The following is a 24,980-nucleotide window of genomic DNA, read 5'->3' as shown; positions in this document are numbered from 1 at the left end:
AAACTCATCTGACAAGATTAAACAGATGGGGATTGTTCACATTAGAAAGGAGTTGAGTAAGAGGAGGTGGGTGTGATAAAAGTATATAAAATAATGAATTGTAAAGAAGCAATAGATCAGGAATTAGTTTTCCTTGTCTCTTAACACAAGAACAAAGGGCCATTTGGTGGCAAATTCAAAATCAATACAATGCGTAATTAGACTGAAACATCTTGCCCTCACAGGGCGGAGGCCAAGAATTTAGCAAAATCAAAAAGAGAGAGTTTTGCTATCCATATGCAATCTGGAGTTGTTTTAAAAATCAAAAAGTTTGAAGGCATGTTAAATCTTATGCCTCAATGCATAAGCCAATCTTTAACTGTTAGAGACCAGGATAAGACATTCCAGACGGGAGACAGTCCAGAAGATTGGAAAAGGTCAAATATGGTGCCCATCTATAAAAAGGAAAATAAGGACAACCCGGGGAATTACAGACCAGTCAGCTTAACTTCTGTACCTGGAAAGATAATGGAGCAAATAATGAAGCAATCAATTTGCAAACACCTAGAAGATAAATAAGTCAGCATGGATTTGTCAAGAACAAATGGTGTCAAACCAACCTGATAGCTTTCTTTGACAGGGTAACAAGCCTTGTGGATAGGGGAGAAGCGGTAGATGTGGTATATCTTGACTTTAGTAAGGCTTTAGTAAGGTCTCTCGCATGACCTTCTCATTAACAAACTAGGGAAATACAACCCAGGTGGAGCTACTATAAGGTGGGTGCATAACTGGTTGGAAAATCATTCCCAGAGAGTAATCCTCAATGGTTCACAGTCATGCTGGAAGGGCATAACGAGTGGGGTCCTGCAGGGATCGGTTCTGGGTCTGGTTCTGTTCAATATCTTCATCAATGATTTAGATAATGGCATAGAGAGTACACCTATAAAGTTTGCGTACGATACCAAGCTGGGTGGGGTTGCAAGTGCTTTCGAGGATAGGATTAAAATTCAAAATGATCTGGACAAACTGGAGAAATGGTCTGAAGTAAATAGGATGAAATTCAAGAAGGACAAATGCAAAGTGCTCCACTTAGGAAGGAACAATCAGTTGCACCCATACAAAATGGGAAATGAGTGCCTAGGAAGGAGGGATCTGGGGGTCATAGTGGATCACAAGCTAAGTATGAGTCAACTGTGTAATGTTGTTGCAGAAAAAGCAAACATCATTCTGGGATGTATTAGCAGGAATATTGTAAGCAAGACATAAGAAGTAATTCTTCCGCTCTACTCCGGGCTGATAGGCCTCAACGGGATTATTGTGTCCAGTTCGGGCGCCACATTTCAGGAAAGATGTGGACAAATTGGAGAAAGTCCAGAGAAGAGCAACAAAAATGATTAAAGGTCTAGAAAACATGACCTATGAGGGAAGATTGAAAAAATTGGGTTTGTTTAATCTGGAGAAGAGAAGACTGAGAAGGGAACGTAACAGTTTTCGAGTACATAAAAGGTTGTTACAAGGAGGAGGGAGAAAAATTGTTGTTCTTAACCTCTGAGGATAGGACAAGAAGCAATGGGCTTAAATTGCAGCAAGGGCAGTTTAGGTTGGACATTAGGAAAACTTCCTAACTCTCAGAGTGGTTAAGCACTGGAATAAATTGCCCAGGGAGGTTGTGGAATCTCTGTCATTGCAGATTTTTAAGAGCAGGTTGGATAGCCACCTGTCAGGGATGGTCTAGATAATACTTAGTCCTGCCTTAAGTGCAGGAGACTGGACTAGATGACCTCTCAAGGTCCTTCCAGTTCTATGATTCTAAGATCTAATGCAGGGCTGCAGATTGCTCTACATGCCAACTGTGGGGTTCTGACACTTTTCTGTGATGCATCTACTGTTGGCCACTGTCAAAGACAGGAAAGTGGACTAGGTGGATCTCATGTCTGATCCAGGATGGCAATTCCTATGTTTTTGGTAAAGGCACATATTAACACTGAGAAGGCCAGAGAATCTAGAGTTAAGTAGAGTTAAGAGTGGAGACAAATCTCCCTTTTATGTAGGAGTATGGATTATCATTTGCATCTCATTTATTATTATACAATAGTTAGCATTTTTGTTATTTGCATCCAAGGATCTCAGTACTTTACAAAATTTTGTCTCAGAATATTTTGAAGTATTATTAACCTTTTTTACAGATGGGACTCTGAGGCTCAGAGGTTGACTTGTCTAGGATCACCCAACTAGTCAGTGATGTATAGCTATGAGAAGACAGTATCTTTCCATAAATCATTATCAGACTTCTCCTATTTAAAAATAAATTAAAGTTGAAGAAGGTCTGCTGGAAAGTAGTGGAAGTGGTATTGGCTTCTAGTTAGGCTATCTCTTTGGAGCCATGTGTACTTGTGAGGTCTTAGGAAGTGACTGTGAATTTCTTGTTTCCTATAGCTATTTATACATGCATCTAATGTGAACACAGTTTCATATTTTTCCTTAAAACAGAGAATATATATAATTGAAAAGTTAGATTAAAGTTACTGAATATTTTATACTGCTTTCTGTCTGGCTTCCAGTATAAACATCATTTACTTGAAATGCAATGACCTGATTGGGTATGTCTTTATTGGTCAGTATTTATAGTGTTCTGTTTTAACCAATCTTTTATTTGTTTTTCATCAAGTTTGAAATCCCTATGATTTGAATATGTATTGTGTTTTGTGAAGTTTTCTATTACTAACTTGTTACTGTGTAAACATTTTTTGTTGTGGATGTTACATTTGACATGTTTTTGTTTCTGTGAATAAAAGGAGGACATTCTACTTGTAAACCCTTCTGAGCTGGAAATGAGAGAGAAAGTCAAAGTTCGTGTGGATGTGATAGTACAAGATGATGAAAGAAACATCCCTAAATGGATTATGGTAATGCATCTGCTTGGGTTTGTTAGAATTAATTCACTACTTAAAACTGGTATCTTTAAACTACTAGCCAAACCGTTGCTTGGTGTGCCTTGGCTAGGGGCAATCCAAATCTGTGAGAACTTCTTAGTGAAAAATAGGGTGAGTTTCTTGAAGAGGGAACATCTTATTCACTTATAAAAATTTGAATTGTTCGTCAGTTTAAAGCAAACTTGTGAGTCTGTATACCAGTAAGTGTCATATTCAAATTTGTTTTCTTCCTATTCGGTTGGAGACCAGTGGTATGCCCCTAGAATTAGCTATCTTGGTTTATTAAGCCCTATTTTTGGCTGCTGAACAAAGACACAGTCTCAGTATATGTCAGGTACGTTCATCACTGAACTAGCTCCTTTGTGTAACATTCCTTCAAACTCTCAAATATTGTCTTCAGTATCCCTGATGTTTTTTTCTTTCAGCATAGGATACAGTGACCAGTATGCAATAGTAGTGGACTTTTTATTAGAATTGCATCACAAAGACCACCAAAATACCTTTCTTTGCTGCTTGTCACTTGAATTTTTATTGCCTTTTCTGGTGGAGTAGGGAGCGCTGGCTTTTGCCCATTGTGGAAAGCATTGCCCTGTTAGCTTTGAAACATTGTGAGATGATTCAAAGAAACTGAACAAACATCATTTAACTATTCTTTCCCATTATACGTTATTTGCCTGTCATGCTAAAGGCTAACTTATGCAACTTAATAGACTTTCTCAAGAAGCAAATATTTTGGGGCTTGATGTTCATGGAAAATAAGAAATTGGAGGAAGTGGGGAGCTGTCTGGTTATGTAGTAGTGTTTTACGTTATGGGGCTGCAGGGTTTTTTTTTAATTTATTGTATTTGTCAGATGTGCCTAGAGTGTTCAGATATGTGTTTTATAAATGGAAGTAAATTTAAATATTCAGGAAAGAAATGCAAACTTTATGCTTAATTTAGAAATTATACATGTCATGTAAGTTTTTGAATATTTTGCCAAATATCCTTTTTCTCAAGTTTTTATCTGTTGCTTTGTCTAAGAAAACATACTGCAACTGTAATTGAAGCAAAAGCAAATCTTAAATAGAACTTTTTCCTCCCTGTTTTACTGAGTTCTTCAGGGTATGGTTCATGTCTTTTGTGCAGTGCCTAGCACAATGGGACCACAATCCTGAATGGGGCCTGAGTGCTACTGTAATATAAACATAAATTACTAAATAAGTTCTGTGGGTTTTTCAGGTTGCACCTGGAGAAAAATCAAAGCGTCTTCACATAACCTCTCCATGGCAAGACTTGATGGGTATGACTAAATCTCCAGTTGGTGAGTATGACACTGAACTGTAGTTATTTAACAAATGATAGAGAATGATAGAGAATCTCCAGGTTATAGTCAGGAGCAGAGGATGGAGGAGGATAATGTAAGGGCCAGATCAGATGATAAACATTCACATAAAAAAGAATCTGACAAATCAGAAAAGGGCAGACAAATAAACAGTGACAAGTTTTTAAAGTGCTTGTACACAAATGCTAGAAGTCTAAATAATAAGATGGGTGAACTAGAGTGCCTTGTGATAAAGGAGGATATTGATATAATAGGCATCACAGAAACCTGGTGGACTGAGAGCAATCAATGGGATACAATCATTCCGGGTTACAAAATATATCGGAAGGACAGAACAGGTCGTGTGGGGGGAGGAGGGGAGTGGCACTATATGTGAAAGAAAATGTAGAATCAAATGAAGTAAAAATCTTAAGTGAATCCACATGTTCCATAGAATCTCTATGGATAGAAATTTCATGCTCTAATAAGAATATAACATTAGGGATCTGTTATCGACCACCTGACCAGGACAGTGATAGTGATGATGAAATGCTAAGGGAAATTAGAGAGGCTATCAAAATTAAGAACTCAATAATAGTGGGGATATCAATTATCCCCATATTGACTGGGAACATTTCACTTCAGGACGAAATGCAGAGATAAGATTTCTCGATACTTTAAATGACTGCTTCATGGAGCAGCTGGTACGGGAACCCACAAGGGGAGAGCCAACTCTAGATTTAGTCCTGAGTGGAGCGCAGGAGCTGGTCCAAGAGGTAACTATAACAGGACCGCTTGGAAATAGTGACCATAATACAATAGCATTCAACATTCCCTGTGGTGAGAAGAACATCTCAACAGCCCAACACTGTGGCATTTAATTTCAAAAGGGGGAACTATGCAAAAATGAGGGGGTTAGTTAAACAGAAGTTAAAAGGTAAAGTGACCTAAAGTGAAATCCCTGCAAGCTGTATGGGCGCTTTTTAAAGACACCATAATAGAGGCCCAACTTCAATGTATACCCCAAATTAAGAAACACAGTAAAATAACTAAAAAAGAGCCACCGTGGCTTAACAACCATGTAAAAGAAGCAGTGAGAGATAAAAAGACTTCCTTTTAAAAAATGGAAGTCAAATCCTAGTGAGGCAAAAAGAAAGGAGCATAAACACTGCCAGATTAAGTGCAAGAATGTAATAAGAAAAGCCAAAGAGGAGTTTGAAGAACGGCTAACCAAAAACTCCAAAGGTAATAACAAAATGTTTTTTAAGTACATCAGAAGCAGGAAGCCTGCTAAACAACCAGTGAGGACCCTTAATGATTGAGATACAAAAGGAGCGCTTAAAGACGATAAAGTCATTGCGGAGAAACTAAATGGATTCTTTGCTTCAATCTTCACGGCTGAGGATGTTAGGGAGATTCCCAAACCTGAGCCGGTTTTTGTAGGTGACAAATCTGAGGAACTGTCACAGATTAAAGTGTCACTAGAGGAGGTTTTGGAATTAATTGATAAACTTAACATTAACAAGTCACCGGGACCAGATGGCATTCACCCAAGAGTTCTGAAAGAACTCAAATGTGAAGTTGCGGAACTATTAACTAAGGTTTGTAACCTGTCCTTTAAATCTGCTTCTGTACCCAATGACTGGAAGTTAGCTAATGTAACGCCAATATTTAAAAAGGGCTCTAGAGGTGATTCCGGCAATTACGGATCGGTAAGTCTAACGTCGGTACCGGGCAAATTAGTCGAAACAATAGTTAAGAATAAAATTGTCAGACACATAGAAAAACATAAACTGTTGAGCAATAGTCAACATGGTTTCTGTAAAGGGAAATCGTGTCTTACTAATCTATTAGAATTCTTTGAAGGGGTCAACAAACATGTGGACAAGGGGGATCCAGTAGACATAGTATACTTAGATTTCCAGAAAGCCTTTGACAAGGTCCCTCACCAAAGGCTCTTACATAAATTAAGCTGTCATGGGATAAAAGGGAAGGTCCTTTCATGGATTGAGAACTGGTTAAAAGACAGGGAACAAAGGGTAGGAATAAATGGTAAATTCTCAGAATGGAGAGGGATAACTAGTGGTGTTCCCCAAGGGTCAGTCCTCGACCAATCCTATTCAACTTATTCATAAATGATCTGGAGAAAGGGGTAAACAGTGAGGTGGCAAAGCTTGCAGATGAAACTAAACTGCTCAAGATAGTTAAGACCAAAGCAGACTGTGAAGAAGTTCAAAAAGATCTCACAAAACTAAGTGATTGGGCAACAAAATGGCAAATGAAATTTCATGTGGATAAATGTAAAGTAATGCACTTTGGAAAAAATAACCCCAACTATACATACAATATGATGGGGGTTAATTTAGCTACAACAAGTAAGGAAAGAGATCTTGGAGTCATTGTGGATAGTTTTCTGAAGATGTCCACGCAGTGTGCAGAGGCGGTCAAAAAAGCAAACAGGATGTTAGGAATCATTAAAAAGGGGATAGAGAATAAGACTGAGAATATATTATTGCCCTTATATAAATCGATGGTACGCCCACATCTCGAATACTGCGTACAGATGTGGTCTCCTCATCTCAAAAAAGATATACTGGCACTAAAAAAGCTTCAGAAAAGGGCAACTAAAATGATTAGGTGTTTGGAACGGGTCCCATATGAGGAGAGATTAAAGAGGCTAGGACTGTTCAGCTTGGAAAAGAGGAGACTAAGGGGGGATATGATAGAGGTATATAAAATCATGAGTGATGTGGAGAAAGTGGATAAGGAAAAGTTATTTACTTATTCCCATAATACAAGAACTAGGGGTCACCAACTGAAATTAATAGGCAGCAGGTTTAAAACAAATACAAGGAAGTTCTTCTTCACGCAGCGCACAGTCAACTTGTGGAACTCCTTACCTGAGGAGGTTGTAAAGGCTAGGACTATAACAGCGTTTAAAAGAGAAATGGATAAATTCATGGTGGTTAAGTCCATTAATGGCTATTAGCCAGGATGGGTGAGGAATGGTGTCCCTAGCCTCTGTTTGTCAGAGGGTGGAGATGGATGGCAGGAGAGAGATCACTTGATCATTGCCTATTAGGTTCACTCCCTCTGGGGCACCTGGCATTGGCCACTGTCGGTAGACAGGATACTGGGTTAGATGGACCTTTGGTCTGACCCGGTACGGCCGTTCTTATGTTCTTATGTAATATATTTATTAAAAATGCAAAAAAGTGGGTTAACCTGGACATAAAGATACAACAATTTGAATTCTTGAGGCAGTATATAGGCCCATTGTTAATGTTTTGCCATAGGCGTATTTTAAACATTTTTTAAAAAGGAATTATCTCTTATAAATGAACTCAGCTATTCTAAAATGGTCAGAGAAAAAGATACATTTAAAAACCCACCGTAATAAAGAATTTAAACATGGTCAAGTTATTCTATATTTTTGTGCTTGCTTTGGTTTAGCTGGTAGCACAACACAGTCTCATGGGTGTCTTGTATTTGGCAGTAACTGCTTGTGCAGGAGCAGCATGAAGATAATGGGCCTGATTTTTGCAGCCTTTAGGTAGGGAAAAACTTGCATTGAAGTCTGGTGCTCTTTTGCAGAAGGGTTTACTTCTTCCATGGTATTTTCACATCCTAACATTTGCTATCAGACATATCAAGCATTCTGTTCCCTAGCATTTTAGACATAGCGGTTAGTGGGTTCCTAATTGCCGTTTGTGCCTTTTGAAAACATTTCCTTTTGGTACACAGTGCCCTGGGATTATAGAAAGTCCTCTTGATCCTTCCACATTTTTGGACTTAATGGGCTTCAATTACTAAAGGTGGGACAATAAAAGTCTTGGGTAAAAACTTGGCTTTTAAGGAGAATCATTGTACTTCTTTGAGGGAATAAAATAACCAAAAACTCTACATAAGGCTTCATTATTCAATTGAATCTTGTTAATTTACATATTTGCTCATATGCAAATTGTAATTGACCCCAAAATCAGTAGTCTCCCCCGTGTCACAAAGACTTAGTAGTGGCATGCTGCCATTTATGAATCTTTGTTACTTTTACAGTAAATACTTCAGAGCACTTAGTAAGTTACTCATTATAACTTTAAAACATTACAGTTGTCAAATGAACATAGTAAATTCTATGACACTTTTGTCTTTGCTTGCTAAGAAATTCACATTCACTTCCCAGTCATTATTGCAGATTTGATAAGAGGGGAGGCTCTATTTGTCTTGGCACTCTATTTGTCTTGGCAGTGAAAATATTTTGCACTAACATGCATTCACCACTGAGTGTTGTACATATTCTTGTTGCAAGAAGTCCTTTTTGGACAACTCCCACTTATGCCCCAGAAGAACTTTAAAATAGTTTGTACTCCAAGACACTTGGTATCCATTTTCTGCAGTCTGTTAATATAGTCTTGTACAAACTTTGATGAAAATTTACTAAAACATATTTGTCCAGCAACAATCCTGTAATCTGATGGGAATCATGATGAAAAACACTAGAAATTTTACTCATGAAAAAGAAAACAATCTAGAATTTTACAAGGCTTTATTAACAGCACATGAAGATCAACACTGCAAGAATATTTGTACACCTTCTAATATTTAAAATTAGATTTATGCTATGTAATTAATACGTTATTTGAAAGGTTCTAATCACTGTTGTTTATAACTTTATTTGGCGTAATACATAACCAAGCTAATGGTTTCAGAAGGAAAGCAGAATCTAGAAATGCACCTCCTGCATCCAGGTCTCTCATACTATGTGTTTCTGCTTTTCTTATTTCAGCAGATAAGATAACTCTACCCAGACATGTACCTTTTCTGGAAAAAAATGAAACGGGCTATGATAGCTTCATGGAAGAGTACCAGTCTGCAAATGAAGAATGTTCCTGGAACAATGTCACACTTGCAGATTTGTATCCAGGAATGGTGGAGACACTTAGCAAGTTGATGAACAAACACTCTCAGAAAAAAGCAGCTGATTCCATAATCAGACACTACAAACACAGAGGATGGCCTCCTAGAAAATCAAAGCTTAATGTCACCATAGAAAGAATAAGAAGGTTCAGGACATCTAAATTGAAGCCTATGCTGCCTAATACAAACAGTAATGATCATAAATTGCCTGTTGGAAATAATTTAAATGAGAGTAACCAACTTCTTCATGATGGCAAATGTCAGACACGGTGTGTGACTAATGGTGAATCTGGTATGGTATCTTACCCACATGTTAATACAAGTGAAATGGAAATAGATTGGCCTGGAAATTTAGAAGATAATTCATACATTCAAAGAATAGACCAAAACATCTCAGAGTCTGTTTTTCCAAACGTTACTGCTAGAACGGAAGAAACATTTCTAACTGAGGGTCTACCTCAGACCACCGTGTCATTACATGACTCAAAAGGCAGCCCAAATGGGAAGCTGCCTGAAGTACTTTCTCTGGGATGCTTTTCTGTAACTTGCACAACATCTCCTTGTCTAGTGAAAGAGAGTAAGAACGGCAAAAATGACAATACAGCTTTCGATGGTACATCAGGGTTCCATTTGTCCACTTGCAACTTGAATGGTGATGCTAATACCTTTCCACCACTTAACTATTCTCTAGTAAGAACATCAAATGCATTAATCAGAAATCCTGAAATAAAAACTTTCAGGGGAGGTTTTTCACTGCAGCGCAGTCATTCTTTTTCCTCACTTCCTGTGAATCAAAGTCCAGTCAAGACTCACCAGAAATGTGAAGATGAATTTGAAAAACTTTACCAGAAACTGTGCCCCAAAGAACTTCAGAAACCTCTTAAGATTAGAAAGCCTCTTTCAAACACTAAAGAAAAAGAGAGACTAATCAAGTCCTACTTCTGTAATTCTGTAAAGTCTCATAAAAAATATGATAGTGCATTTGACGAGGTTTATCAGAGATTGTGTTCCGAAGGGTTTCCAAAACTGCCCACGTTTCTGAGAGCTTCAAACTTAAGGAAATATGAAGGCATACAGATGTCAGAAACTGTAAATGCTTTAATTAACTCACCCATACGAACTTTACCTGCAGTTACCAGAATTAAAAGAGTAGCAGATTTCCACAATGAAGATCTTCTGTCTTCACCTGTAAAGAAACTGAAAAATATACCTGAAGATATTTTTCCTAGAGCAAGTAATCAGTCTCCTCATAGAAAAAATATTAATCCTCAGACAACTAGCCTGGATTTCTCAAGAGTGATGGATGGGATTGTTCCTGGCATATTTGATAGCCCTAATTGTCAAAGTCAGGCATCTGAAAACTTTGTAAGAACACTTTTACTATACTATTTTTGGTTGATAATGTGCAGAAGGGTAAAAAATTATAGCTTGTACTATAGTCATCTTGAAAAAGATTGATTTAGTCCAAGAGAAGCTTTAAGTCAATCTAAAATTTCTGCTTCAGTTTTTTTGACCAGTATGGTTGAAATGCTTGAAGTGTTTTTAAGATCATGGGCCCCCAATCCCATTTCCCCCTTTTAGGGAACATGGCCCCTACAAATATTCAACAAAAGTATTAGTTTAATCTTAGTTCATTGCAATTGAGTTTAAACGGAATAAAATCTCAAACTATGAGCATTGTTAAATCCTCTTCACAGCCCTGTGCGAGAGAGGCAGGCAGAGAAACTGAGCCGGACAAGATAATGGCCTGGAATCATTAGACTCCTATTAACTTCAGTGGGTTTTAAATCAGGCCCTTAGTGCAGGATTCCCATTTCTTTGTTCTGACCCAGGCTGTTAACTGTAACATACTTGTAAGTGTCTACTTTGATTTAATTTCTCAGTGCTTCATTTTCAGGATTCTGGGTTTCATACTTCTTCAAATCACACTTATCCAGTTAGTCCAAGTACTTTTGTGCAAGGTAAGTTTCAAAAGGCATTATGAATTACTTTATCAATTAGGAGGGCTTTTCTTAAGGGGAAGCCAGTAGATCTCCAACTCATTAATTCTGCAGACCTCTTCCTAAGGGACACCCATTCTTCTCCCAACAATCCTTGGATATGTCTCAAAATGTTCCTTTCTGGAGATCCCCAAGAAGGGCATCCTGGACCACAGCTTGAGAGTTGTTGGGGTGTTTTACTTTTTTTCTTTGGATAAGATCAGAATTTTCTTCTTAAGGCTTCATTTAATAAATACTGGTTTTCCTGTTCCCCTTCTCTGCTATATTGCTAATATCATACATAGCTAATATCCGTTAATGTGTAATAGGGAAGTCGCTGATTAGTTAATCATGTTTTCAAGAACTAAGTTTTTTACTACTACTCTTGCGGAGTTCCTGCTTCCAGCTCTACAGAACTGGTGGTTACACAGTAACAAGATTACAAATATGTCCTAGGTCAGGTCTACACTGCAGACTTATATCAGTATAACTATCTCTCAGGTGTGTGAAAATCAAGGCTCCTGGACAACATAGTTATACCAACCTAACCTTCAGCGTAGACAGGGCTATGTCAGCAGAGAGCTTCCCCCATTGACATAGACGCTGTCTCTTGCAGAGGTGGATTAATTACGGCGATGGGAGAAGCTCTCCCAACAGCATAGGAGCATCTTCGCTTAAGTGGTGCAGCTGCACTGTTGCAGCATTGTAAGTGTAGATCTGCAGGAGGACTGAAACTAAATTAAAGTGCTGCCACCGAGTCAGCAAGGAGATTTGCTCAAGTTCTGAATTTGAAAAATTAAACTGGTATGAGATTAGATAAGCACAAACTCCCGGGGCCTATAAAATTCCTAATCTTTATATTTACCATCAAAAAGACTTGCTGAGAATTGTAAATCTGAAGCTTGAGATTTAAAATAAGCTACTTCAGATACAACAGCACCTGCTTCAATAGTTCTCATAGTTAAAGTTGTCAATATTTCCAATGTAATACATTATTTTCAGGTCCATCTAAATTGGCCATAAAATCTCCAGGCTGAAACTTATGGGGACACTGTCAACTTGAAAAATCTCATTACTCATTGGAGGTGTTATACATCCTCTTGTTGCAAGAAGTACATAAGATAACCTGAAAGTGATTCAAGATTTTTTTCTGTTTCCTCGGCTTTTTTTACTTTGTGCATTTTGACAGCACTGTGTTTGTTCACTTTCATGATTCTGTTAATGGTGAGTTGTCATTAGCATGTCATCACTTTTGCATTGCTCTTGGGGGGAGCAGGTATGGCTCTCCTTAGTGCCTGTAAGGGGCCATTTACTTTTTACCAGAAACACAAGAGAAGAGCTTCTGCTGTTTCTAAGTTTGGTGCCAGGAGAGTGTACCCTTTTCCTGGGAGCCCTGTGTAGGCAAGAGGCAAAATGGGACAGCCAGGGGGACCCCCTTCTTCCCTTCACAGACCATTTTGTATATGGCTGGGGGTGGGGACAGGAAGGTTGTTCATCCTTCTCCAAACTATAGTGTAGACAAGGGAGTAGTAGGAGCCAGGAGAGGGATTTTTCACTCTTTGGGACTCCTCTAGAGTTCAGAGGTTGGGAGGTCTTGCTTCAGTGCTGCTGCTGCTGAAGCTGGCCTGCAGTCAGTAGTGTAAACAGAAGCTGGAGACAAGTGGGAAATGGGCAGACCCAGACACATTTAATGGGTGTGCTGGCCTTTTCCCTTGATGAAAAGACCCTTCTAAACATCAGCAGTGGTGGAGGAAAGCCCTTACGATTTTTAAAGAAGTCATGTAAGGGGAAAGAATTTTCTGGTCAGAGTCTTTCTTGCTCTCTTACAACAGCATTTAGTCAAGCAAAATTTTTCAGGTTATCCATAATGTATTAGCTATATTGGCAAAAGCTCAGTTTTGCCAGTATAAACTGAATCTGCACTAGGCATGCATTGCCACTGTGGTACACTTATACCAGCAAAGCTCTCCTAGTTGTAGAGCTGGGCTAAATCTGTACAACAGCTAACCTAGATTGGTATCATCAACATAATTAGAGTAATAAAATTTCACACTTTGGGGACCGCATCTTTTTCCAGAGTTACCCTTTGACAGAATAGCTTGATGGAGATCCAGCTTCTGGTCTCAAAGGAGGTGTCATTTACCTCTGATATCTCTTGTCATCCTTGCTTTACATCCCTGGAATCTCCTAGTGATAACTTTTTGGTTACTCTGATCTACCTTCTGTGATCTCTGAACTAGTTGTTTACATAAATATCCTTCTCCAAGGAGGATATGATATTCTCTCATGAAATGTCCATTCTGGGGTTCCCAAAGAAGGACACACTTGATATCTAGGGATGAACAATTTCAATCATGTCAGAGGAAAAGTGGAAAATAGTATGTAAACAAACTTAACTTTCTTTTCTTTAAAGTTGTCGCCCTGATCTGCTTGTTAAAAGTGACAGTATCGGATACGTTTACAGAAAGTAGACATGAAACGTTCCTGTAAGGTTATCTAGCCCATCTCCATTTCACATCAGAGTTTTATTTCCTGTTATACACTTTTGTTGTTTAGCACAGTTAGTCCTTGCATGTCCCAGGTGATGGAGCTTCCACCACCTCTGTTGGGTCAGGATTCTTCGGTCTAAATAGCTTTTGTTTCCCTCTGATATTCAACCAAAATGTTGACATTTTTATTATATACTGCCTTTATTATTGATACTCCCCTGTATCTGTGGTATTTTATACTATTTAAATATTTTGTAGCCCACTACTATGTTCCAGTTCATACCTGATTAAATGCCAAACTATAAGTATTGAACTGTCCTAATCATTCTTTATAAATCAATCACAGCAGCCCCTCATGTCATTTCTTGTTGCTGTTCCCTAAGTTCTGTCCAGTTAGTATAGGTCCAGTAATGAGTAGCGCCCTGCAAATCCGCAGATATCCGCTTAATATTTGTATACACTAATCATTTTTGCTGATCGCAGATAGATGCAAATCCAAATTTTGCATTTGCACAGCGCTCTAATAATGAAACCCAGAATTGAATGCCGTATTCCATGTCTGATGACATACAAGCGATATGGAAGAGGGACTGTTAACTTTCTACTCCGATATGATGTTTCTATGTAAGCAAATTGCACTAGTTTTTTTCCCTACAAGGTAGCATTGCAAACATGTATCTAATTTGTCTACTGCCATCAGTTTCAGCATTTCTGTTTGAGAAGTTTCTCACTCCCATTGAACATTTGTGTTCTGAATTATTTTCCCCAGATATATGAATGGACACTATCAAATTTAACTTCTTTTAGAAAAGTTTTTCTGTTACACTAGAATCTTTTCAGCAAGGGAAGAACTAAATATGCAGGGGAAATGGTGACAGACTACATAAAACAATCTCAAATGCACATAGTTAAAAGACTGGGAAAAAATATACTTTTTTGTTAATGCCTTACAGTTTTAATAATCTGTGTTTCTGCTAAGTATAGTAGGTACAAATTCTTCAGAAATAAGGTTTTTTTCATGTTAACAGTATTGCTTTAGGTCTCATTTTTCCAAGATAAGTCTCATTTTATTGTTTGCTCTGAGTTGTTAACCTCTTATATCCCTTTGTATTATATCTCTTAACTGATGTTTGCAGCTCTCCGCAATGCCTTTCTGTGACCCTAAACCTAATTGCAAGATATTTCCATCCTTTTCTAATGCTGATAAATTATAAGGTCTTTAAAGGAAATTAGTTTTACATTTAAGTATGTTCACTGTTAAAAAGTACAAATTGTATTTGAAATTAAATTTGGCCAGAGGCTTTCATGTAAAGAACGTTCATTATACTTCACAGATGGAAGTAAGTTGATGCTTTTTTTTAATACTTAGAACTGCTGCTCTGAGCTTGCTCCTAAGGTCAGAATAGTCCAATATTTTAACATACTGTACTGGATAGGTTGCTCAATGTGATGCTTAACCTTATCACCCCATTATTTTTATTATCAGAATCCAGGATTGCAAATGTCTATGCAAGTATCCCTAGAACATTGCAAAGTAATGGCTCATCCAGAAGTGCACAAAAATATTAACAAAGGCAAGTGACTTTTCAGTAGTTACAAAATAGCAGCAAAATAAGTTTGATTTTTTTTTTTTTTTTTAAATTTTTTTAGAAAAGGTTTACAAATGTGCTGTGCTCCTTATTTTTTATTTTCTTTATGTGGTGGTTTGGAGGAGTGGGGGGGCCTATATATAGGTTATGAACTTATGATAAAAAAATGATTGCAGCTAATCACTGAATTGATAACACTACATTACTCTTTGTATAAACCTATATTTTTAGGATCCATTTGTCACTGACTTTTTGTAATATATTGTATCAAGGGACTTTTTTACATTAAGATTTTAAAGGCTGTAGTTGGTATGTATACATGATACAGGAATACATTATTTAAATCTATGTGCACATGTATGGAATATATGATAAAGTATGAAACGTGACAGACATCTTGTCTGCCTTATCAATATATAGAAAGAGCACTAATGTTCCAATCTGCAGATTGACTTAACATCTGCAAGTATTTTTAAACGTACCACAGAATTTGCTTCTCTTCTCATCACGTGTCCTTCCCTAAATCCTATCATCCGTCCCAAAAAAATTACTTTTCTGAGACCCAGGATTAATAACTTCAGTACATTGACAGGTTCAGGTTTTGATATCTTGTGGCATACTAGCTAGAAACAGGTACAATATTATCTACCACTGGAAATGGGAGACTTCCAGCTTTCCAGTGGGCAAATATTAATTTGATTTTTGTTTAGAAAGAAAATATTAAGGTAACAGATTTCTGAAACTTCAGCTCCCTCAGAGGCTTGTTCTTGTAGACTCATAACTAATCCAGCTTTATAGGCAACAGAATACACGATACAGTAGACTCATAGACTTTAAGGTCAGAAGGGACCATTATGATCATCTAGTCTGACCTCCTGCACAAAGCAGGCCACAGAATCTCACCCACCCACTCCTGTAACAAACCCCTAACCTATGTGTGAGTTATTGAAGTCCTCAAATCGTGGTTTAAAGACCTCAAGGTGCAGAGAATCCTCCAGCAAGTGACCCGTGCCCCATGCTCCAGAGGAAGGCGAAAAACCTCCAGGGCCTCAACCAATCTGCCCTGGAGGAAAATTCCTTCCAGACCCCAAATATGGCGATCAGTTAAACCCTGAGCATGTGGGCAAGACTCACCAGCCAGCACCCAGGAAAGAATTCTCTGTAGTAACTTGGATCCCACCCCATCTAACATCCCATCACAGATCATTGGGCTAATAATCAAAGATCAATTAATTGCCAAAATTAGGCTATCCCATCATACCATCCCCTCCATAAACTTATCAAGCTTAGTCTTGATGCCAGATATGTCTTTTGCCCCCACTATTCCCCTTGGAAGGCTGTTCCAGAACTTTACTCCTCTAATGGTTAGAAACCTTCGTCTAATTTCATGTCTAAACTTCCTGATGTCCAGTTTATATCCATTTATTCTTGTGTCCACATTAGTACTAGGCTTAAATAATTCTCTTCCTTCCTGATATTTATCCCTCTGATATATTTATAAAGAACAATCATATCTCCCCTCAGCCCTCTTTTGGTTAGGCTAAACAAGCCAAGCTCTTTGAATCTCCTTTCATAAGACAGGTTTTCCATTCCTCGGATCATCCTAGTAGCCCTTCTCTGTACCTGTTCCAGTTTGAATTCATCCTTCTTAAACATGGGAGACCAGAACTGCACACAATATTCCAGATGAGGTCTCACCAGTGCCTTGTATAACGGTACTAACACCTCCTTATCTTTACTGGAAATACCTCGCCTGATGCATCCCAAGACTGCATTAGCTTTTTTCACAGCCATATCACATTGGCGGCTCATAGTCATCCTGTGATCAACCAATACTCCGAGGACCTTCTCCTCCTCTGTTACATCCAACTGATGTGTCCCCAATTTATAACCAAAATTCTTGTTGTTAATCCCAAATGCATAACCTTGCACTTTTCACTATTAAATTTCATCCTATTACTATTACTCCAGTTTACAAGGTCATCCAGATCTTCCTGTATGATATCCCGGTCCTTCTCTGTATTGGCAATATTTCCCAGCTTTGTGTCATCCGCAAACTTTATTAGCACATTTCCACTTTTTGTGCCAAGGTCAGTAATAAAAAGATTAAATAAGATTGGTCCCAAAACCGATCCCTGAGGAACTCCACTAGTAACCTCCTTCCAGCCTGACAGTTAACCTTTCAGTATGACCCGTTGTAGTCTCCCCTTTAACCAGTTCCTTATCCACCTTTCAATTTTCATATTGATCCCCGTCTTTTCCAATTTAGCTAATAATTCCCCATGTGGTTAAGGCCTTTCATTTATATATGAGATTAAAAAATAGTTGATTTAGTGGATGATCTTGAGCAAGCTAATGGAGAGGTGGTCTTTCTGTGAGCTTTGCTTGAGCTTGCTCATGTAAATATTTTTTATTACATCTTTACTCAGTTTCTTAATTCATGCTTTTTTCTTCTCTCTGTTATAAGTGGAAACCTCTCCCTATGATATGGGCAAGTTGTTTTGAGCCAGAAACTTTTTTTTTCTTCGTGCATACAAGTAACAGGCTTCATGTGAAAAGCATTAGTGACTCTTCGATTGCTAACTTATCTGGAATAGAAAATGTGTTCCTTAATTGCAAATCAGTGACTATACATTTGTGTAACCTGAATTAAGACTCAGCTGGATAGTTTCCTCAGGCCAGCGCTATGATAGCTTTAGAGGTCCAAGAGATGACTGCAGTAAACATCCTGGAAATGGAACTTGCCCTGAGTGGTTTGAAGTCTTCAGAAATCTTAGTCAAGTAGATAACAAAGTTGCTGTATGTTCTATCAGCAGCTGGGGAAGAACGAGCCAAGTCCTCTTGTGTCTGTAATGACTTTGGATTTGGCAACCTCTAGCAAGAAGCTAATTATTAAAGATCAACTTCAGAGATGGAAAGGTCAATAACTAACAGATTTATTATAGATCTGTTATGAATTGTTGGCTCAGACTGTATTCGGATAGACCACTTGAGGGTGTGATCACAGAGTGGATTAGTTTACAACAAATTTAAACAACAAGCTGCCAATCCTTCAATTCCTGAGGGGGAAAATGAAAAGTAGAGCTGTAGATGAATTCTGTATAGATGTATTTGCTTCAGTGGAGCAAAACTTTAATTTACCTTTCTGTTCGTACACATGCAGTAAGTTGTTTTTAAAGCTTTTAACCTAAATTAGGTTAAAGCAGATTTCATTTAACTTATTCATATTATTTAGGCATTAATACAATGAAAAAATAAAGGATTTTCGGCAGTTGGATGGATGTGGGAATTCCTGTATTTGGCCTATTGCATTTTGCCATTCTTATTTTAAGGTTACTAGAGTCTTTGCTTTGGCATTCAGCTTCTGTTCTGTTCTTTGGAGATTCAGCTAGCATGGATGCTTTTTAATTACCAGTAACTTATGATCTAAAATTCTTTTCCAGGGTATCCAGAAAACTCAGCTACAATGATGGGAGAGAGAAAAGCGCAGGTGTTCTTTTGGAAGACTTCATCACTAAAGATACAGAAGGAGCATTTCTGGAAGGCTACAGAGAGAATATTATTTTATAAATTTGTAAAGACATCAAAGACATTTTAATTAACCATTGCAATCTGAAAATTGCATTTTTTGATAGGGAGAGAGCTGAGGAATAGTGCTCTAGTATATAGTTAGTCCTGCTATGTACATTCCCTCTCATCCAAAATAATTCCTTGGAGACCAGCTTTGCCTTCAGCCAAGGTGGGCCGGGCACCTTTCCTTAATGAGGAGTCATTCATTTGGCCCCAGAAGTCCACTGGACGGAATCAAGATTCCTTCTTTGGGCTGAATTAGTTGTTAAACTTTTATATTTAGTAGTGTTTGCCATAATAGAATGTGATTTGCATTTCTTTGTTTGCTTATAGACATGGATTTTAATATGCTAATAATAATGTACATTGGTTTTGTATTCCACCAGAATTCCTAGCCTCTGCTGTGCACCCCTGCTTTATATATGCACGTTATTAAGCTCCTGGAAACACTGGTCTGGAAGGTCCAAATGCAGTATAATGTATTATGACTTTGTAATGTGGCTGTACTATCAGATTGGCGGTTTTAATGTTTAATTTTCAATTTACTTCATCATAAATCTTAATTGCGTAATAAATTTTTTATACATTCTTGGATTTGGCAGTTTTTTATAAAGTTTAATAGATTACATTTGTTTTACTAAATTTAGGGCTGTCAGGCAATTAAAAAAAATAATTGCAATTAATGACGCAATTAAAAAAATTAATTTCATTGTTAAACAATAACATACCATTTATTTAAATATTTTTGGATGTTTTCTACATTTTCAACTATAGTATGTTGATTCCAGTTACAACAGAGAATACGAAGTGTACAGTGCTCACTTTATATTTATTATTACAAATATTTTCACTGTAAAAAAAATCATATTCTTCAATTCACCTAATACAAATACTGTAGTGCAATCTCTTTATCATGAAAGTTGAACTTATAAATGTAGAATTATGTATACAAAAAAAAGCGTTCAAAAATAAAACAATGTAAAACTTTAGAACCTACAAGTCCACTCAGCCCTATTTCTTGTTCAGCCAATCGCTCAGACAAACCAGTTTATTTACATTTGGAGGAGATAGTGCTGCCTGCTTCTTTTTTACAATGTCACCTGAAAGTGAGAGCAGGTATTCTCATGGTACTGTTGTAGCTGGCGTCACAAGATATTTACATGCCAGATGTGCCAAAGATTCATGTCCCATCCACCATGCCAGAGGACATGCATTCATGCTGATAATAGGTTCTGCTCGATAAGAATCCAAAGCAGTCCGGACTGACGCATGTTCATTTTCATAATGTGAGTCAGATGCCATCAGCAGAAGGTTGATTTTCTTCTTTGGTGGTTCAGGTTCTGTAGATTCCGCACGTAGTGTTGCTCTTTTAAGACTTCTGAAAGCATGCTGCACACCTTGTTCCGCTCAGATTTTGGAAGGTACTTCAGATTCTTAAACCTTGGGTCGAGTGCTGTAGCTATCTTTAGAAATCTCACACTGGTAACTTCTTTGCGTTTTGTGAAATCTGCAGTGGAAGTGTTCTTAAAATGAACAACGTGCTGGGTCATCATCCGAGACTGCTATAACATGAAATATATGGCAGAATGCAGGTAACGCAGAGCAGGAGACATACAATTCTCCCCCAAGGAGTTGAGTCACAAATTTAATTAGCGCATTATTTTTTTAACACGCATCATCAGCATGGAAGCATGTCCTCTGGAATGGTGGCCAAAGCATGAAGGGACATACGAATGTTTAGCATATCTGCCATGTAAATATCTTGCAATGCCGGCTACAAAAGTGTCATGCGAACACCTGTTCTCACTTTCAGGTGACATTGTAAATAAGAAGAGGGCCCCATTATCTCCTGTAAATGTAAACAAACTTGTTTGTCTTTGCGATTGGCTGAATCAGAAGTAGGACTGAGTGGACTTGTAGGCGCTAAAGTTTTGCATTGTTTTGTTTTTTAATGCAGTTATGTAACAAAAAAATCTACATTTATAAGTTGCCTTTTCTCGATAGATTGCAATTCAGTACTTGTATGAGGTGAACTGAAAAATGCTATTTCTTTTGTTTATCATTTTTACAGTGCAAATATTTATAATCAAAAATAATCCACACTTTGATTTCAACTACAACACAGAATATAATATATATGAAAATGTAGAGAAACATCCAAAGTATTTAATAAATTTCAATTGGTATTCTGTTGTTTAACAGTGCGATTAAAATTGCGATTAATCGCAATTAATTTTTTTTGGTTAATCGCGTGAGTTAACAGCTATTAATCTACAGCCCTATTTGTATACATTTTTACTATGGGATATTTTTAAAAGTCCTGTTTTTAAATCTGAACTCTTCAAAGTGCAAATTGTTAGTGAAGGGAGGTCAGACAAATGCTCCAAAAGGTTCAGAAATGTGGATTTAAGCAAAGCTTGAAATGAGTGCTTACACGGTAGGTGTGGTTGGTATCATTGCTTATTAAGATTTCCCAACACTTCCTGTTATAAGACCCTGTTTTCAGTTACTTATAGCAACCAAATCTTTCAAGCTCAAATTTTCCATGCTGAATGTTTGCCTCAGGCTGAGTTTTGAAAAATTTCAGCCAAATTATTCAACAGTTGCCACTCTCTGGCTGCCCAGCTTTGAAGACAATGCAGAAGTAAGGATGGCAATACTGTGACACCCCTCCCCCCGCAACTCCCTTTTGGGTCAGGACCCCCCAATTTGAGAAACATTGGTCTCCCTGTGAAATCTGTACGGTATAGAGTAAAAGCACACAGAAGACCCGATTTCACGGGGGGAGACCCAATTTCATGGTCCTTGACTTGTTTTTCATGGCCATGACTTTGGTTGGACCCTAGTCATCCTCATAGAGTGACTGAGCATGTTCCAGCTCAGGGCTATGCAGGCTAAGCAGGACACTCCCTCTAATGACTGTTCTGGGCCTAGGTGCTGCTGGACACTGAAAATCAGAGCTCATTTTTACAATGCAAATAAATATTTGTAATAAAAAATAATGTAAAGTGAGCAGTGTACACTTTGTATTCTGTGTCGTAATTGAAATCAATATATCTGAATATACAGAAAAACATCCCCAAAAATTAATAAATTTCAATTGGTAGTCTATTGTTTAACAGTTCAATTAAAACTGCGATTAATCATGATTAATTTTTTTGAGTTAATCACGTTAGTTAACTGCAATTAATCGACAGCACTACTAAATATGAACTTGGTGTTGCAATTTCATCATTCCCAGTCTTACAAATCACAATTTCCTCATGCTAATGTGATGTAATAAGGGTCCACATACTCTAAAGCACAGAAAAAATAACATGCTAGTGACCCCATGTTTGGTAGGTACTTCAAGGGCAAATGCTCTCCCAGATTTACAGAGCACATCAGTTCAGCTGGTGCACGTTTTGGCTTAGCTGTCATTGCTGGGTAATCTTTTCTGCTCCACGAAGAAAACTTTCTAGCTGTTGCAAGCACTTCATTGTGTTGTGGGTCTTTTTTGTTTTGTTTTTCATGGCCTCACTTCCTGTTCCTTTCTTGGCAGGGAGATTGTTCTAATGTAATTGCTAGTATAACTGCTGCAAGCACAGCAGCTTTATTACAGCCCTCTTTCAGGCCACAGAAGCATGCTTCTCTTTCCCAACAGGTCCTGGGAGGTTTGATGCTGCTTCCTAAAACTTAGAGGAATCATTTTAAGGTTCCTGGTGCCCATTAGGTCAATGTATGTGCATTCTGTGTCCACAATAACCCTAACTGGCCATTGTTGCACTCCTTAGGAAGGAAAACCAGTGTTCCGTATGCATGTGACTTTGTACCGAGGTAGTCATCTGGTTGGTTGGTTGGTTGCATGTATATATTACTGTAGTACCTTGGAGCCCCAGTACAAAAAGATGGTCCTAACCCAGAAGAGCTTTCAATCTCAGTGTAAGATGCGAGACTTCTCATCTGTTTTTTGAGAAACCAGAAAACTTGTTCTAAGGGCAACAACTCTCCCCAGCTAACAGTTCAGCTACCCAGTTCATATTGACTTTAAAGATAATTTTATTGGGAAAATAATCGAGTGAAAGGTAGGCAGAACCTCTCCTGTATATTACAGAAAGCATTGCTAGGTTGTCGCTAATCTTAGTAGTAGAAAAGGCTCTTGTGCATGTAGTTTTAGAAGTCCTTCATCCCAATCTCAAGCGCTCTCTTTTTGTTTGCTATACCCCCCAGGATAGGTGATATGGCACAAAGGAACATAAATCCGTTATAAGATTCCATTCACTGGGTGGGTTTTTTTGACTTTAGGAACACTGGATTCTTCCATGGGATGATGGCTGCCTTTTAACAATAAACACAAACAATTCTTTCTTATATATTTTTTGTTGGCTTATGTTTCTTCCTGTTCTAAACACACATGAATAGTAGTTGATATGCTCTACAAATACCCTTTCAAATGGATCTTTTAAAATAAAATTCTTCCCCACTCAATAATCCCAAATCCTCTCCATCCTTGAAATATTGCATGCATAATTTATCTTCTTTTGTTTTAACTCTTCTTAAAGTATATTTCAATATGTTCCTTGGATGGGCCCTGGCTGTTCTACGGGTAATATTTCCAATATGGGTGATAGAAGGTGATGTCCATTCCTACCTAGCAGTATTGTACAATTCTTACTCAGTTAAGATATAGTAGAAATTATTTAGAGAGAAGCTATCAGATTGAGTGTAAGTAGATATATTCCAACATACTTGTCCCAACAGACTAGAATTCTAGAGAAGTGGTCCAGGAAAAACCTCGAGGCATTTGTTTGATCCTGTATCTGATATTAATTTCTGTAAGTGAAAGAAGCTAGCAGTTCCCGACTAAGAATGCTGAGAGTAGCGCATAACAAAAATTGTGGAATTCTTTGTCATTTGTTTTTCAATATTTAGTTCTATCCACTATCTAAGAAATGGTGATGTATCCAGGGAGCTCTATTGATGTGCCAGGTGACACTGTTGAAAAACTTATAGACTAGACGGGTGATATCTGTATGACATCTTGGCTCTACATGGTACCTTTTCTGTCTGGTCTGCCATCTCTGGTCTTAGTCATCTTTCCCCTGTTCACAATGGCTTTGTTCTTTTTCCTCTCTTTGTTTCTTTTTCTTTTGACTTTAGTGAATGTCAAAAATGCTTTTGATATGATGAAGGTGGTTTCAGACTATACTGTATCATTTTAAAAGTTTGTTATTAACATTGTAAAATATTTAAATAACGCAAATGTTTATTCTTAACATTATCCTAATAAATTCACTTTTATAGTTCATTGTAATTATATAACATTTAATCAATAACACCAAAATATTTAATCAATAACACCAAAAGTTACGTCAGGTCCACTAGGTGATATGTTGCCTAAAGAGCAGGGAAGAATTCTCTGCCAGACAGCTTGTTTTTAAGAGGCATTCAGCAACCCCCAAAAAACCACTATCACAAAAAAACTAACAAAGGCTATTGCTGGGCCAGGTTATGGCTTTCAGGGATGTAGTGCCTAAACGCAACAGGCTTAGTCCAGGTTAAAAAGTGAACCTGAGACCAAAGAGCCAGCAAAATGCTTCATTATATAGATATCTGCAGCCTGGGGAGAAAAAAAATCTCTATCTCACCCAGCAACAGTAGAAGTGTCTCAGTGTATTATTGACATGAATGTTACGGATATTTATCTTAAAATGGAGGCTGTGGTGACAACGGTAGATAATTTAACCATTGCAGTGATCAGCCAGGAAGGGAAAGCTAAGTGCGGGAGAGAATCTCTGATAAGTTCCAGCTACACTTCTCCTACCAAACTGCCAAGGGACAAGTAAAAGAATATTGCAGGCCCTATGTTGGTGTAAATTGTCATAACTTGACTGAAATCAGTGAAGACTGACAAGGCCACAGAGGGAACCAAGTGTACTGACTTAGGCACCAACTCAGTAAAGGACTTTAAGTACATGCCCTTAAGTGTAGCAAGTGCTTAAATGCCACTGACTTGAATGGGCATTAAGCATAAGTGCTTTGTGGAATTGGGGCCTTGATAAAGTTCTCTGAACCTTGATTATCAGACACTTGGGATTTTCAGCATGAGAGAGGGAAGCCAAAGATACACTCCATGCACAGAGTACAAGCAGTGTCTTACAATGTCACTGGCCCCTTTGAGAGGGAGTGTGGGGTCCAGTGCACCTGGACTGATTACCTGCTGCCCAGTTGTGCTTAAGGGAAAGC

General features: G+C 37.9%; 1 protein-coding gene across 2 annotated transcripts in view; it reads left to right on the top strand.

Annotated features, from left to right (window-relative positions):
- The window catches only part of HJURP (Holliday junction recognition protein), a 41,482-nt gene extending 22,138 nt beyond the window's left edge, over positions 1 to 19,344 (top strand). For both annotated transcript variants that reach the window (XM_054045604.1, XM_054045609.1), the window contains 6 exons: positions 2,775 to 2,885; positions 4,133 to 4,214; positions 8,998 to 10,493; positions 11,026 to 11,089; positions 15,083 to 15,170; positions 18,629 to 19,344. In XM_054045604.1, coding sequence (XP_053901579.1) covers positions 2,775 to 2,885; positions 4,133 to 4,214; positions 8,998 to 10,493; positions 11,026 to 11,089; positions 15,083 to 15,165 — 1,836 coding nt within the window. In that variant the 3' untranslated portion in view covers positions 15,166 to 15,170; positions 18,629 to 19,344. The remainder of the gene's footprint in view (positions 1 to 2,774; positions 2,886 to 4,132; positions 4,215 to 8,997; positions 10,494 to 11,025; positions 11,090 to 15,082; positions 15,171 to 18,628) is intronic.
- The last annotated feature ends 5,636 nt before the right edge of the window (positions 19,345 to 24,980 follow it).

Source organism: Malaclemys terrapin, chromosome 1, assembly GCF_027887155.1.
Source record: "Malaclemys terrapin pileata isolate rMalTer1 chromosome 1, rMalTer1.hap1, whole genome shotgun sequence".
Lineage (NCBI taxonomy): Eukaryota > Metazoa > Chordata > Testudines > Emydidae > Malaclemys > Malaclemys terrapin.
Note: the sequence above shows the minus strand (reverse complement) of the source record. Positions and strands in the feature narration are given on the sequence as shown.